This window comes from Ctenopharyngodon idella, chromosome 15, assembly GCF_019924925.1.
Source record: "Ctenopharyngodon idella isolate HZGC_01 chromosome 15, HZGC01, whole genome shotgun sequence".
NCBI lineage: Eukaryota > Metazoa > Chordata > Actinopteri > Cypriniformes > Xenocyprididae > Ctenopharyngodon > Ctenopharyngodon idella.
In genome coordinates, this window is record NC_067234.1 from 21,975,176 (window position 1) to 21,992,566 (window position 17,391).

The following is a 17,391-nucleotide window of genomic DNA, read 5'->3' on the forward strand; positions in this document are numbered from 1 at the left end:
GGACTCAATCACAACCTGCAGGCAGAACTTGCATGTAAAGGTGTTGACTTTAACCTCACTGATTTCATCTCTTTGGCAATAAGAGTTGATAACTTGCTATGAAACTCTCCAAGCTCAAGAAGTAGCTCCAAGTCACCAGCGTCTACCCAAGGACAAGTCCTGACATGCCCTGACACGCCAGAACCCATGCAGATTGTTTACACACGGATTTCTACTGAGGAAAGGGAACGTCGCAAAAGGGAAGGACTATGTTACTATTGTGGAGGGAAGGACCACCAAAGCTCTGCTTGCCCTAACAAAGGGAGAAGACTTCCATACTCCAAGACCAGTGTGAGTAATGAAACCCTTACACCTCCCTGATCACAGTTTTTCACTGCTTATTGAGCTTTCTTCTAACAGTGACTCCAAATATGTTTCAGCGTTAGTCGACTCAGGGGCTGCACTCAACCTGATTCATCAAGATCTTGTGCAAGAACTCCAGATACCCACAGTATCCCTGCAATCAACGTCACTGCTGTAAATAATGCACCCATCAGCACAGGCATCACTCACCAGACTGTTCCATTAACTCTCCGAATTGGGCTTTTCCACATTGAGACAATCTCCTTATGTCATCAACTCCCCCAAACACACTCTCATCTTGGGCCATGCATGGCTGGCTGTCCATGATCCCCTCATTTCCTGGCACCAGGGTGAGCTCAAACAATGGTCAAGTTATTGTGTGGCTAACTGTCTACAGGTTTCTGTTACCATGCCATGTCTCACCACCAGTATTGAAAGTCCAGAAAACCATACATCCACCACTATACCCAAGGAATATTCAGAGTTTTCAGAGGTCTTCAGTAAAGTCAAGGCAACTCTGCTACCACCTACTAGGGATGTGACGGTGAGAAAATTTTCCCACCGGTTAATCGACATGTGACAACACCGGTAATACCGGTGTCACCGGGGGGCGGGGCCTCTACCTCCTTTTTTTTTTTTTTTTTAACCACGTCTTTTTATCTAACAACGCGTGGAAAGCGCGGCCACATCGCTTTCTCCTTGTTTCCAAACCCGTGGCATCTGTCATTGCTATGCAACCATGGACTGCGCTCTCTGCGACAAGGAATGTTTTTGACATGAAAAATAAAAACCCACCATATACAGCTATGATCAGCTGTTCGGCTGAACTTTCGATGTTTTGTTACGGAAAGGCCGACTTTCACTTTCAAATTAACGGCAATTGCTTGAATGGTGGGTTACTCTTACTGAAAAACACTCGACGAAACGGACATTTTGGCATAATTTGTGTGTGTTATGGTTCGTTAAGAGCAGAAGAGAACTCGATACTGGCGCGCGTGTACGTTGTGTGTGTGTGTGTGTGTGTGTGTGTGTGTGTGTGTGTGTGTGTGTCACACATAGGCAGAACATTCACAAGACAGCGCGTTCTCTTTTGCCTTGTCACGCTTGAATGGTTTAAAAGCATTAGCATGAATAAGAGCTTGATCATATAATACAGAAAATGAATACTACGTTAATTGCATTAAATGCAAATATTTTTAACGCATTAAAGTGGAAAAAAAAAAATTAACCTCTTGCCACGGTGGGCAAGTGATGAAACCAGTGTTGCGACTGAACACCGGAAACACCGGTAACACCGACTACCGTAGCAAGCCTAGTTGCTACCCAACATGGCGTCACCTAAGAGCAAAGCTTATCCCTTATCCAGACCTGAAACCCTGGCAATGGAGAAATATATTGAAGCAGCACTCTCATATGGATTCACTCGCTCTTCCACTTCTCCCGCAGCAGCTGGTTTCTTCTTCGTTGAGAAGAAAGATGGAGGTCTCCGCCCATGTATCGATTACAGGGGTCTTAACACTGTCACTGTCAAGTACAGATATCCACTCCCTTTAGTCCCCTCTGCTCTTGAACAGCTTCGTGAGGCCTGCATCTATACCAAGCTGGACCTGAGAAGTGCATACAACCTCATTCGCATTCGAGAGGGTGACGAGTGGAAAACTGCATTCATCACCACCAGGGGGCACTATGAATATCAGATTATGCCGTATGGCCTGGCTAACTCACCAGCAGTATTCCAGTCCTTTATCAACGAAATCTTCAGAGACCTCCTGAACAAGTGTGTCATAGCCTACATTGATGATATACTCATCCATTCCAACGACTGGACCCAGCATATCAGAGACGTCAAGATGGTCCTGTCTCGTCTACAAGAGTACCAGCTATACGTAAAAGCAGAAAAATGTGAATTCCACACAACCAAAACCACATTCTTGGGGTATATCATCAGTCACCAAGGTGTTGAGATGGACAACTCAAAGATCCGAGCTGTCACCGAATGGCCAAGACCCCACACAATCAAGGAGTTGCAACGTTTTCTGGGCTTTAAGTTTTATAGATGCTTTATCCGCAATTACAGCCTCATCTCCGCTCCCTTGACATCCCTGCTAAAGGACAAACCCTCTAAGTTAACATGGAGTGACAATGCTCAGGAAGCCTTTGAAAAACTCAAGACCAGCTTCACTACAGCCCCCATTTTAAAACTCTCAGATCCCAATCTTCCATTCATTGTGGAAGTTGATGCGTCTGACTGTGGCATTGGTGCAGTCTTGTCCCAACGTCATGGTACTCCTGGAAAGCTGTACCCATGTGCATTCTTCTCACGCAAACTGAACACTGCGGAAAGAAACTATGACATGGGTAACAAGGAGTTACTCTCCATGAAGGCTGCATTAGAAGAGTGGCGGCACTGGCTAGAGTGTTCCACCTATCCGTTCCCAGTAATCACCGACCATAAGAACCTCGAATACATTAAGGCAGCCAAGAGACTGAATCCAAGACAAGCCCGATGGTCACTCTTCTTCACAAGATTCCAATTCACAGTTACCTATCGGCCAGGCAGCAAAAACAGCAAAGCAGACGCTCTCTCCCGCTGCCATGACCCTCCCCATCTTACACCACAAAGTGAACCTATACTACCACCATCTGTCATAATTGCACCCATTAGCTGGGACATAATGGAAGAGATTCAAAGAGCACAACAAACAGACCCAGTACCACCTGAATGCCCTTCAACCAAGCAGTACGTTCCTCATACCCTTTGTCAAAGAACGATACAGTGGGTCCATACCTCTCTTAGTACTGGACATCCTGGCATCCACAGAACAATCAGCTTGGTACGTAACTCATTCTGGTGGCCCTCTCTTTCTAACAATGTTACTGTTTTTGTTAAAGCCTGTTTAACAAAAGTATGTGCACAGTCCAAAACCCCCAGAGAACTTCCTGCCGGCCTGCTTCAACCGCTCCCTATCCCACAGAGGCCCTGGTCCCACCTGTCCATCGACTTCATCACAGATCTACCTAACTCCAATGGGTACACAACCATCTTTGTTATCATCGACAGATTCTCAAAGTCATGCAGATTAATCCCCATGAAAGGTTTACCCACTGCTATGGAAACTGCTGTTTCTCTGTTCCACCAAGTTTTTAGGATCTATGGCCTACCAGAAGACATTGTGTCCGATCGAGGACCCCAGTTCACCTCCAGAGTCTGGCAGGCCTTCTGCAAACAGCTGGACATCAACATTAGCCTCACATCAGGTTATCACCCAGAGTCTAATGGACAAGTGGAGAGGCTCAACCAGGAAATAGGAAGATACCTCAGGTCCTACTGTAGCCGTGAACAACAACAAGGATGGAACGACTTTCTACCTTGGGCGGAATACGCACAGAACTCCCTCACTCACTCCTCAACTGGACTCACTCCCTTCCAATGTATCTTAGGCTACCAGCCTCCATTATTCCCTGGGTCGGGTGAACCCTCTACGGTGCCCGCGGTGGACGATTGGATCAGACACAGCGAACGGGTGTGGGACAGCGCTCACGTGAGACTGCAAAGGGCCATTCGGGCTCAACGGATCCAAGCTGATCGACGGAGGCGTCCCCACCCCAACTATCAGCCTGGACAGAGAGTCTGGCTATCCACCAAGGACCTGAAGTTGCAGCTACCCTGCAGGAAGCTAAACCCCAGGTATGTTGGTCCGTTCAGAATTGTCAAACAGATCAATCCTGTGACATACCGTCTGGAACTTCCTGCTAACTACCGTGTTTCTCCCTCCTTTCATGTGTCCTTGCTGAAACCGGTCCACTCGGCATCTGGCCCCAGAACCACGGACCCTGAACCCCCTCCTCCACTGGAGATTGATGGATTACCTGCTTACTTGGTCAAAGAGATCTTGGACTCACGTCGTCGAGGGGGCCAGATGCAATATTTGGTGGACTGGGAGGGCTACGGACCGGAGGAGAGATCATGGGTAGCCGCCAATGATATATTGGATCCATCACTGATCCAAGAGTTCCACCAACAGCACCCGAACCATCCTGCACCACGACCAAGGGGACGACCAAGAAGGATAACACCAGGAGGTGTTCGTAGAGGGAGGGGTTCTGTAATGGATCAGGCTGGTACTCATTCATCCAGCCACCGGAGGGAGCCCTCTCCTGAATACTAACATGGACTCTTGCTCATTGGTTACTTCCTGTCTCTCTCCTGTATAAATAGACATGCAAAGCTTGTCTATTTGCTGCTGCTTTGCAAAGTATTGCCAGTTTATCACTGCCTTACCAAGCGTTTCTCATTGCCTGTTTCCTTGCCTTCTTGTTACTGACCATTGTGCTTGCTTTATTGGATTTTTGCCTTTTGGATATCGTTTTTGCTGTGGTTGCCTGTTTGGACTGATTTCTTGTCACTGATTATTCTGCCTGCCTTCTCGACTATGTCTCTCCCTTTTGTATTGGATTTGTTTGCTGATATTTATTAAACTTGCAGCATTTGGATTCCATCTTGCCTCCATGTCAAGTCCCTCACACTTATCTTCATCAGCCTCAGAGATATAAAACGATGAGGGTGTGGCTTTTATTGTATATCAAGGTAATTGTACAGGTTCACAACATATAGCAATTTTTTCCACAGACTGGATAAAATATCTATTAAATTCATTAGCAATTTCAGTGCGATCAGTGCTGTCTTCTATTTATATTCAGCTCCAACAATGGTTTTTTTACACATATTTAGAAAGCTTATTAATGCACTTCCAAAGAGATGAGCTATTTCCTCCTGATTCTGCAATTGATGCTCAAAATAGGCAGATTTCGCCTTTCTCATTTCACCAACTACTTTATTTCTTTTAAAATAAAAAAAAATAAAAAATAAAAACACTTGACACTTGATATTCAACAATGTTTTTGATCTGCCTGCATTGACACCATTGTATGCAAACTGAAGTGAGCTGGACGATGACATCACTGTTTTCTCCTAAGCTGCTGTATAGATAAATGAACTAAAATAAAAACTAATGATTTTTACAATGGAATGAATCAACTTAAGATGGACAATGACACCATTTTCTTCTAGAGCTGCTTTACAGACAAAATTATGTTCCCTCTATCACTGTAAAGCTGCTTTGACACAATCTGCATTGTAAAAATCACTTTATTAAAAAAAGGTGACTTGACTTGACTTTTTTTAAATGATTTAAAACTTAGAATATCTGTGCGTTTTTGTAAGCAGTTGATGGATAAGTTGATGGATATCTGAATTTAGCCATAGTAAGAATGCACTATTTTGTCTACATTTTAATGGTTATGTATACTTTTGAATAATTTTTTCAATGCTTCTCATCACAATTTCACAGTTTTAGTCCAGGTCACTTGATTTTGTCCATGGAGAACTGAAAGAATGGTTGTGGTTTGCTATTGGTAGATTTCATGTAAGTGACAGCTAGTCCCGCCCTCGTGCCAGTAAATACATCATCAGAGAGAAGTGAATTTTCAAATTAATTAAAAAATAATGATGATGTACAAGGATAAATCATTTATAAAAAATACTGAAGTATTCCACATTTTGATTTCATGGTGACTTTTATGTACGTACTGCATGAAGTAAAAAAAAAAAAAAAAAAAAACTACAGTAAAGACATACTCTGTGGTTATGCTTTGCTTGTTCCAGACTCACAGTGAAGTTGAAACACCTGCAGGGTCTCCAGCGTTTTGACTGACATCTACATATCTGTGGAGAAAATCATTGATGGTGCCATTTCAGTTGAAAAGACGAAGATAAATAAGCATCTGCTTTGAAAATAGAGGTAAGCACGGGGGTCAGGGTTAGTGTTGCATGCTCTAGCCTTCTTTTAACCCCTTTAACTGTCACTGTCCCGCTGGCCAGATGCCTCCCAACCAGCACACCCATGGAGACCCCACATGGGTTAGCACAGATGAAATGAACTACTCAATGTGAACACTACAGGCTGTTAAATGTAACACTGAATCTGTGTTGGAGTTAATGAGATAATTAGGTGATAATGAGCAGAATCACTGAAGGACAGAGAAACAACAAGAACTACGACTTCAGCCACAGCCTTAGATGAAATCAACTGAAGATAAAAGACATTAAATATCTCAAGATCTGATCAAACAACTCCACAAACAGCATTACCAGCTTCATTTATTGCTAACCAGATTGGCTTTATTTCTGACATACATCTACAAAAGTTGTTATTGAGAATTAACAGAGGTTTAGATGTTGATGATTTATTGAAAATGTTTTGTTTGATGTCACCATTATCGAGGTCGGTGTTTGCTTTAGTTTTACTCTTGACTTTTTTAGTGTTAGTTTTTCTGTGGTTGTTACTGCTGTTTGTTATAGCAAGAAAGACAAAACAAAATGTGATCAGCTATTGTCAGCTGCTTTATGATAAGAATATAATTGTCATGTATAATAAAGCTGTATTTTGACAAAAACCTATAACATTTTAAAGTTTCCCTTTTTTTATATTCTAAAATGGAGCAAGAAAAAATACTACTATGCCCCCTTGTGGCCAAACCAGAGTAAAGCTACACATGATTGTATAAATACAGTAACTGCAGTTAACGTCATCACCAGTCTGTCACTGCAGGAGAAGTCTTTCTTCTTTTTCCCTACTGCAGTGGAAACCATAACTGAGCATATAAATCTGCTATGTTATTGGGTCATTTTTGCATTTTATGTTATTGGGTTAATAATAATAATAACAATATGGTTATATGTGAGTGTGTGTGTGTGTGTGTGTGTGTGTGTGTGTGTGTGTGTGTGTGTATGTGCGTTAAACTACTATATAGTTCCATGAAACTGACCTCAAATCTCAAATATCTGAAGAGTGCTAAACAAAGTACTGAAACTTGAATTGAGCTCACCTCCTACACAGAAGCTCTGACACGTCTATATCACTCCAGCATTTGCCAGAAAAAACACAACGGTATCTTAATGGGTTAGTTCACCCACAATAAAATTCTGACATTAATTACTCACCCTAATTTCGTTCCAAACCCGTAAGACTTTTGTTCATCTTCAGAACACAAATGAAGATCTTTTTGATGAAATCTGAGAGATTTCTGACAGCAAGGCAAATGACTCTTTGACGCTTCAAAAAGTTCATAAAGAGATCGTAAAACTAATTCATACGAAATGAGATTTTGCTTTTATTCACATATAAACATTGATTAGCGAACATAAACAGAAGCTCAACCGAACCTGCTCAAACGTGCTGCGTAACATACACAAGAATGAACCTCATTGGTTCTCACACACGTCAAGTAAACATGCTTGAGCTTCCGTTTACCACAACTGAGTTGATGAATGTTTATATGTGAATAAAAGCCTAAATTTGATCTGTTCATCAAATACATTGATCAGGTTTCTTCAAGAAAATTTGGACTAAACCACTCAATTCATAAGGATTAGTTTTACGATGTCTTTATGAACTTTTTGAAGCATCACAGCTTCAGTCGCGTAGCTGTCTATGGAGGGACAGAAAGCTCTCAGATTTCATCAGAAAGATTTCATTTGTGTTTTGCAGATGAACGAAAGTCGTACGGTTTGGAACGACATGAAGGTGAGTGTAATATGTGTGTTGCCTACCAGGTGAGGGCGCTAACAGTTAAGACTCCACTGGAGAGCAGAGCCAAATAAAGTTCAGTTGTTATTGACATATATAGGGTGCATAACATGGTGTCAGAAGCATCAAATTCAAACCAAATATGGAAGGATTGAAGCCACCAAAACCACTACAATTTGAAAGCAACACAGCAGAGAACTGGAAAATGAAAAAAAAAAACATTGAATGGATTATTATTATAAAACCTTTTCTTTAAAATGCAAATCACTTGCAGTAAGTCATTACCTAACATCAGCACTGTATCACTGCATCAACAACTACACAGTTACTGTCTTTAAATAAAGCAACATGCAGTAAAACATGAATGTTTCTGGATCATCACTGACTGAAGCAGAGGCTCTACTCTCCAGCACAATGGTAACCTCACAAACTCCGATAACAGAAACAGAACATTAAACACTAACAGATCTCTCTAGATCTCAGCATCTTCACTTATTACAAACCAGTCTGACTTTATTTCTTTCATACAAATCTTCTTAACCCCTTAACTGTCACGATCCTGCTGGCGGGACGCCTTCCAGCCAGCACACCCATGTAGGTCCCACATGGTTTAGCCCAGATGAAATGAACACTGTTCAGAGTGCACACTACAGGCTGTTAAATGTAACACTAAATCAGTGTTGGAGTTAATGAGATAATAAAGCAATTAATTAAGTAATGATTGAGCATTATTGAAGATAGCTGCTATTAACAAGCAGAATCAACGAAGGAAAGAGAAACAACAAGAACAGAAAAAATCGAAACACTAGAACTACAACTGACTTAGATAAAAGAAGACATTAAATCTCTCAAGATCTCAGCAGAGGAGGATTAAACAACTCCATAAGTCCAGTTCTTACTGAGAATTAAGAGAGGGAGTTTTGTTGTTTTTTTATGTTACCATCATGGTGATCAGTGTTTACTTTAGCTTGGTAGTTTGACTTGTCTTTGCAATGTTAGAGTTTCTCTGGCTGTTGTAACTGAGTTTGTTATAACAAGAAAAACAAAAGAAAACATGTGCTGTAGCTGCTTCATGATAAGAATTATGATATATTTTGCTCTCTTTGTTTTATAACGATTTTAGTAAGGAGCTGAGTGAGTTTTGAAACCGATTGTACATTAAACATTTCAAACTAAGTGAGATTCACTCACACACATACATCTAGAATCAGCCTATGAACCTCAACAATAGTGATATGCTTAATGCCGCACATTTTCTCTTGTCTTTCTTGTCATAACCAACAACCAAAGAAAAACAAACGCTAAATAAGCTAAGAGTAAAACTGCCTAACTAAAGCAAACACTGATCTTGATGATGGTGACATTAAACAAAACTATTATTTTCAACAAATCATCAACATCTAAACCTCTGGTAATTCTCAATAACAACTTTTGTACATTTGTTACAAAAACCAAATGGATTTGCTTGCTCATTATTATCATACAGTGGTTTTATTCACTGATCTATAAATATCATATTGTCACACTGTAATCCTGTCTTGCGCTGATATTATCATATCTGATATGAAGTTTTCATCATTGTGCAGAAAACAGGACCATGTAGACTCACACAGACATCAAGATTCTGCGTATGAACCTCAACAATGGTGACAAAATTTTCAGATAAACAGATCAGTTCTGAGCATCACAAAACAAGCTACTAGTCACAAAAAAGATTTTTGTTTGTCACCATTGTTGAGGTTCATACGTTGATTCATGATGTCTGTGTGAGTCTGAAAGACGTTGCTCAAAACTATGTCAGTAAAATGAATCAAAAGAAAATAAAAAATAAAATTCATTAAAAAAAAACTAACAGTTAACTATCACGGTCCCGCTGGCTGGACACTTCCCAACCAGCACACCTATGTAGGCCCCACATGGTTTAGCCCACAACTCAGTGTGAACGCTACAGGCTGTTAAATGTAACAGTGAATCAGTGTTGGAGTTAATGAGATAATTAGGTGATAACAAGCAGAATCACTGAAGGACAGAGGAACAACAAGAACTACAACTTCAGCCACAGCCTTAGATGAAATCAATTGAAGATACAAGACATTAAATCTCTGAAGATCTGATTAAACAACTCCACAAACAGCATTACCAGCTTCGCTTATTACTAACCAGACTGACTTTATTTCTGACATACATCTACAAAAGTTGTTATTGAGGATTAACAGAGGTTTAGATGTTGATGATTTGTTGAAAATAATAGTTTTGTTTGATGTCACCATTATCGAGGTCGGTGTTTGCTTTAGTTAGGCAGTTTTACTCTTGACATTTTTAGTGTTAGTTTTTCTTTAGCTGTTTGTTATAGCAAGAAAGATAAGAGAAAATGTGATCAGCTACTGTCAGCTGCTTCATGATGAAAGTATTGTCATGTAGTGGCTTAATTCACTGATCTAATGACTGAGCTTTATGTGAGAAAAATGTTAAGCTTGCATTGAATTTCTTCTAGAAATACAGCTCTAAAACAGTTTTAATCAGAAAAGCTGAATGAGTTTTAAAACACATGGTACACTTTAAAACTCTTGCAAAACTTCCTCACACAGACATCTAGAATCAGCGTATGACTCTCAACAATGGTGACATGCTTCATGCAAAAAAGAATGCACTGCGGCATTAAGCATGCCACCATTGTTGAGATTCATAGTCTGATTCTTGATATATGTTTGTGAGTAAATTGCACCATAGTTTAAAGAGCTTAGTGTACAGTCTGTTTTAAAACTAATTCAGATTTTCTGATTAAAACTGTGCTGGATTGTTTTGTGAAATTGTAATAAAACAAAGTTAGTAAGTTATTGCTCATATTAAACTCAGTCATAAGATCAGTGAATTAAGCCACCATACAATGATTATATTCATGTCACGAAGCAACTACAGCATCTGATTGTGCTTCTTTTGTTTTTTTTTGTTATAACAAACTGAGTTACAACAGCCAAAGGAACTCTAACATTACAAAGACTAGTCAAACTATCCAACTAAAGTAAACACTGATCACAACGATGGTGACATACTCTCTCTCTTAATTCTCAATAAGAGCTTCTGTATATGGGGTTGTTTAATCCTCCTCTGCTGAGATCTTGAGAGATTTAGCCAGTTGTTGTTCTAGTGTTTCGATTTTTTCCGTTCTTGTTGTTTCTCTTTCCTTCGTTGATTCTGCTTGTTAATAGCAGCTATCTTCAATAATGCTCAATCATTACTTAATTAATTGCTTTATTATCCCATTAACTCCAACACTGATTTAGTGTTACATTTAACAGCCTGTAGTGTGCACACTGAAGAGTGTTCATTTCATCTGGGCTAAACCATGTGGGGCCTACATGGGTGTGCTGGCTGGAAGGCGTCCCGCCAACAGGATCGTGACAGTTAAGGGGTTAAACAGTTGAGTTTTACCATTTTCGAAACCACTCAGCCGATCTCCGTGTCTGGCGGTACCACTTTTAGCATAGCTTAGCATAGTCCATTGAATCTAATTAGACCGTTAGCATCTCGCTCAAAAATGACCAAAGAGTTTCGAAATTTTCCTTTTTAAAACTTGACTCTTCTGTAGTTACATTGTGTACTAAGACCGACGTAAAATGAAAAGTTGCGATTTTCTAGGCCGATATGTACCATGGGTGCAGCAGGCGCAATAATATTGCACAGCGTCTCTCACAAATGTCTCCATGGTTGCAAGGCACGCTCCCTGTGCAAGCAGGGGGTCACAGGCGCTGCGTAATATCATTGCGCCTGCTGCACCCATGGCAGCAAAGTTCCTTGATTATTACGCCGGAATGAGAGTATAGTTCCTAGTCATATCGGCCTAGAAAATCGCAACTTTTCATTTTCCGTCTGTCTTAGTACACGATGTAACTACAGAAGAGTCAAGTTTTAAATAGGAAAAATATTGAAACTCTTTGGTCATTTTTTAAGGAGATGCTAACGGTCTAATCAGATTCAATGAACTATGCTAAGCTATGCTAAAAGTGGTACCGCCAGACCCGGAGATCGGCTGAATGGATTCAAAAACGGTAACACTCAACTGTTTAACTCTAGGGGAGTTGGAAAATGAGCCTATTTTCAAAAAAAGTGGAGTGTTCCTTTAAAGTAATTTTTCTCAGTTCCACACTCTAGCGAGTTAATGTCTTTTGCCTTTTAGGGCAGAATGGTTTTAAAGTGTCTTGTTGAGTTTTTACATAACACACAAACATTTAACCTGTGATGGTGAACACACTGAAGAGTGCATTTCCTGTTTTCTATGTGCTCTTACAAGCCCATATCAATGCACTGACACAGTATAGTCTCACCAAGTAAACTAATTAAGAGTTAGCCAACATTTTTCAAATGTACAAGCCTTGTCGGCAAATTAAGTATATGAAGTATAAATGGACCATGATGTTAGCAGAATGTAGTCACGCCCCTGCATGACATTGAAGCACACACCCTCTTCTCTCTGATCAGACCCCTCAAGATAATTTGTGACATTGTTCAAAACGGGGTTTCAGGAGTTGCTGTTCTTCAGATCTCTACAGCTATGGACTCAAGAACGGTGTTGGTCTTATTATGGATGTTGCTGTTGTCCACCTCCACTGGAATCAAACTAGATGGAAATGGTTATGTTGATGTTACCATTGCAATCAGTTCAAGAGTACCACAGGATAACACCCTCATTGATAAAATCAAGGTAAATATATACTTTTTTGTCTATTTAACAAAATATGAATGAATGGTTTTAGTGGCTTTTGTGAAAGATAATATTTTGTTGCAGCAGAAACCTATAGGGTGAACTGAGGTTGATTGGGACACTTTTTCTAAGTCTCAATTGCAAAAATTGTCCCAATCACCCTAATCAAGTTTCATTAACAGTATTTGTGAAAGAACAAATTAAAGTATAATTATTTTTTTTATAAATACTGTATTTTGAGTTTCTCATTTTTCATTCTGACAGGACATGGTCACTGAAGGGTCGTTTCGTCTTCATCAAGCATTGGATAAAAAGGTCTATTTCAAAGAAGCAACGATATTAGTTCCACCCCACTGGAATAGTAAGGAATTTACCAAAGCAAGAGCAGAGTCCTATGAAAAGGTACAGATAATTATGCCATGTTATCTTACATGTAAAATTTTAATGTTTACTCATTTCATTAACATGCTGCTGACAATTTCAATGTGAAATGCAGGCAAAAATAATAATTGATGACGCTAATCGAGCATATGGTGATGAACCTTACACTCATCAGTATGGTGAATGTGGAGCTGAGGCTCAGTACATTCATTTCACCCCAAACTTCCTCCGAGACGACAAACTCATTAAGACTTATGGGTCAAGAGGTGAATGTCATTTGTTATCCTTCAACATCTATTCAGGTTAATGCACTAATCTGTTTGTATTTTTAACAAGAATATTTGTTTGTTTGTTTGTTTGCAGGAAAGGTCTTGGTTCATGAATGGGCTCATCTGAGATGGGGCGTGTATGATGAATACAGTGAAACAAAACCATTCTACTACTCTAATGGCCGTATTGAAGCTACAAGGTCATAAAACTGTTAATAAAAAAGAATATTTTTAAAATGTCCTTGTAAATAATCTCAACCATTGATTTCCTGCTTATCATTAGGTGTAGCAAAAACATTGAAGGTCAGTTTTATGATGAATCAAATCGACCGTGCTACACTGATCCACAAACTTTACTGCCAACTAAGGGGTGCAAGTTTTATCCTAACAAATATCAAAACACAGACAGCTCTATAATGTTCCTACCAAGTCTGGATTCTGTAAGTACAGATTTTACATGTTTCCACACATGCAAAATATATCTTTGACCATTTACAGTGCATTTCATGCAACATACAGAATGAAGTAATTATTCGAAATATTTTGGTTTCAGGTGATCACATTTTGTCATGAAAACGAGCACAATTATGAAGCCCCAAACTTGCAAAACAAAAAATGTGGCAAAGCAACATGGACTGTGATATTTGAGGATTCTGTTGATAAAGACGCACTTCGTTCTCTGAAACCACTGCTGTCCTCTCCACCAGCGCCATCTTTCAAAGTTGTGCAGCGAATGCATCGGGTTGTTTGTCTCGTCCTTGATGTCTCAGGAAGCATGAAAGTATGCCATAACATTAACTTTACTTGAAAACAAAGATGCTTGCAATTATTATAACCTTCAATGCTCTGATACGAGCTTAATCTGTTCGAATGAGTATAAACCTGATTCACATCACATGCATTTTTTTTTATTGCACCCATTTTCTAGGACTCCAGAATCCTTCGACTACAGCAGGCTTCCACACATTTCCTGCAGAACATCATTGAGGATCAAGCCAGTGTTGGAATTGTAACCTTTAGTTCCGGTGCTTCTACTCTGAGCCCCTTGACTACTATTGATGATTCCACACGAGAGAAACTCGTCAAATTGTTGCCAAAAGTAGCAGATGGAGGGACATTCATATGTAAAGGCCTCAATCTAGGCTTAGAGGTGCCATATTAATCATGTTTATGATGTGTTAAGTATATAGCCTACAGTTTGTTTTATACCAATTTTCTGTATTTGTCTTCAAAACTTAAAGGTACTCAAAAAGGACAATGGGGATGTGATAGGGGATGAAATCATTTTTCTCACAGATGGTGAAGCATCGGACGATATTAATAGTTGTGTCCCAGCTGCAATTAAAAGTGGCGCCATTATACACACAATAGCTTTGGGTGATAAAGCAGATGAAGCACTGAGGAAAATGGCTGCCAAAACTGGTAAGTACCATCGTCACTTAATGACGTACAGTGTTCCAGAAAAAAGTCAAAATAAAAAAATTAAAACACCAAGTTCAATGATTTTTTTTTTTTTTTTTTTTTTGGGTTGATCTCTAAATTTATTATAGTAGGCCTACATCTATAAGTGGATCTTAACATGAAAAAGTTTGGAATCTAACAAAACAAAGCAATTGGCAAATCTACAAACATATGATGCTAGAAGAATAACAAATGATCTGAGCCACATTAGTAATTTTTAACCAAGGTGATTTTTGTTATATATTGTTTGATGTTTTGGTATGTATGTGTGAAAAATGTAGTAAATCATAATATTCATATTATGAATGCCTGTTTATTATTAGGGGGGAAATTTATCACAGCCAGTGATGACATTCTCTCTAATCAGCTACTGAATGGATTTTCTTCACTTACAATACCAACAGGAGATCAAACAAAAGACCCAGTTCAGGTTTGACAAGTGATCGCTCATTGCTCATGGTAAATTACTTTAAGATTATTATAAATATTCTAATAATTCATTTTATCACCACTTTAGATAGACAGTGTGGGAATAAAAACATCAGACTGGTTCAATGGGACAATATTAGTGGATCAGACCATTGGTACCAAAACCAGCTTTACAATAACCTATGAAAAAAGTTTACCTGACATTTCCATACATTCACCAAGTGGCTCAACCTACAAACAAGTACAGATGCGTCATGATAAAGCAGCAAAAACAGTCACTTTTAAAGTTCCAGGAACTGCAGAGGTATGACAACCTGCACAAGATTTAACTTATTATTATTAACTTTCCTAAAACATTTTCATTAATTATTTATCTAATAATACTATTGTGTGTTTGCTAGCCTGGGGACTGGAAGTACAGTATCCAAACTACAATAAGTCAGTCTCTGACTATAACAGCAACGAGTCAAATGGCGCGTCCTGATGTTCCCCCTATCATTGTCAAAGCCCGCATGAACCAGCAGTTCAGTGACGGCACTAAACCCATGATAGTGTTTGCTGAGGTCAGTCAGAATTACAAGCCTGTAATAAAGGCTGAAGTGTGGGCTTACCTGGAGTCTGAATCTGGGTCTGCACAAGAATTACAACTTCTGGACAATGGAGCAGGTAAATTACCCAAAATTTTTGTTTAAAGTGTGCACTCAACTCAGATTTACACTATAAGGCCAAAAGTGCTCAAATAAATCAAGTATTGTTTTACAGGAGCTGATACTTTCAAAGATGATGGCATTTATTCCAGATATTTCACTCAGTTGAAAAAAGGGAGAAGCAGCTTGAAAGTAAAAGTGAAGAATCAAGATGGACAAGCCAGATTTACTTTCCAAAAAAGCGGTGGTGCCCCATACGTACCTGGATATGTGGTAAACGGTAAACCGTGAGATTGAGACTCTTAAAGCAAACTGTTCAAACATTTGTCCAAGTGGATGCTGCACACTGGTGGTGGTTGAGGAGAGACCCCCTGATATGATTGTAAACTGCTTTGGGTGTACAGTAGTACATAGGAAATGCACTATATAATTCATTCATTCAGTTCCTCAACTTTAAATTTATTCATGCGGTTCCTCTAATTTCAGGTGTGGTGGAGATGAATCCTCCAAAGCCTCCAGTTTCTGAGGAATCACTCGAGGTTGGAAGATTTACCAGGACAGTCACTGGAGAGAGTTTTGAGGTGGTTTTTACAGGCTCAACCCCACCAAATTTCCCTCCTAACAGAATCACAGATCTGAGTGCTGAGATCCAGGAGGACTCTGTGCTTCTCAACTGGACGGCTCCTGGTGAGGACCTCGACTATGGGACAGGTAAAGCATACAGTTAACACAAAATAAATGTGGGGATCACAAAATAATGTATATCTTTTATAGGCCTCACAAGGTGTTTCCTTTCTTTTAAGCGAAATCCTATGAGATCAGGTGGAGCTTTGACCTTAAAGTGCTTCGATTCAACTTCAGCAATGCTCACGTATTCAACACAACTGCTATCTCACCGCAGGAGGCTGGATCAGTTGAACAGCATTCATTCAATCCTAATATCACTATCCAAAATGGCACCACAATCTTTTTTGCTGTTCAGTCTGAGGACAAAGAAAATGTAAAATCTGAAATCTCCAACATTGCTCAAGCTTCAAAGATGGTCCCTGGTCCAAAACCACACACATGCCAGAAATAGACCTGAAGTTGATGTTCATTGCAATTTCTGTTTGTCTGGCAACTGTGGTGATTATTGGTATTATTGCGATAACAACATGGGCGTTGAGTCGAAGAAAACTTAGTTCTTAGACTACAATTAACATTATTATCTGATGCAAAGAAAATCTTTCTGTTGTACAATTACTGCGCTGCATTTTCTTTAGTTGTACACCATATGCTTGACAAAAATATAAAATGCAAAATACAGTTTGGTAAATTGTTTAGATTTGTTTATATTGGAAATGTTTGGCATATAATTAAACTCTCTCAGATGATGACTGCTGTTCAGTTCTTAGTTTTTGTTTTTTGCTTTAGCTATTGTTGTGTACCCTGAATATAATCAAATAAATGTGTCTAAAAGCATTATGTTTTCATCATTTCAGATTATGTCCACATCTACAAAATATGTTGTGCACTCCCATGATAGATTAATAAATAATTAAAAAATGAGTAAAGAAGAGATTTCCTCGTTC

General features: G+C 39.3%; 1 protein-coding gene across 1 annotated transcript; it reads left to right on the forward strand.

Annotated features, from left to right (window-relative positions):
• The first annotated feature begins 13,123 nt into the window (after nt 1-13,123).
• LOC127495579 (calcium-activated chloride channel regulator 1-like) lies at nt 13,124-17,008 on the forward strand. Its single transcript, XM_051862508.1, is given in 13 exon segments — nt 13,124-13,280; nt 13,378-13,483; nt 13,567-13,723; nt 13,837-14,064; nt 14,212-14,433; nt 14,525-14,705; nt 15,068-15,174; nt 15,262-15,477; nt 15,575-15,839; nt 15,936-16,100; nt 16,307-16,531; nt 16,624-16,872; nt 16,875-17,008. Coding segments are annotated over 13 exon segments (2,412 nt in total).
• The last annotated feature ends 383 nt before the right edge of the window (nt 17,009-17,391 follow it).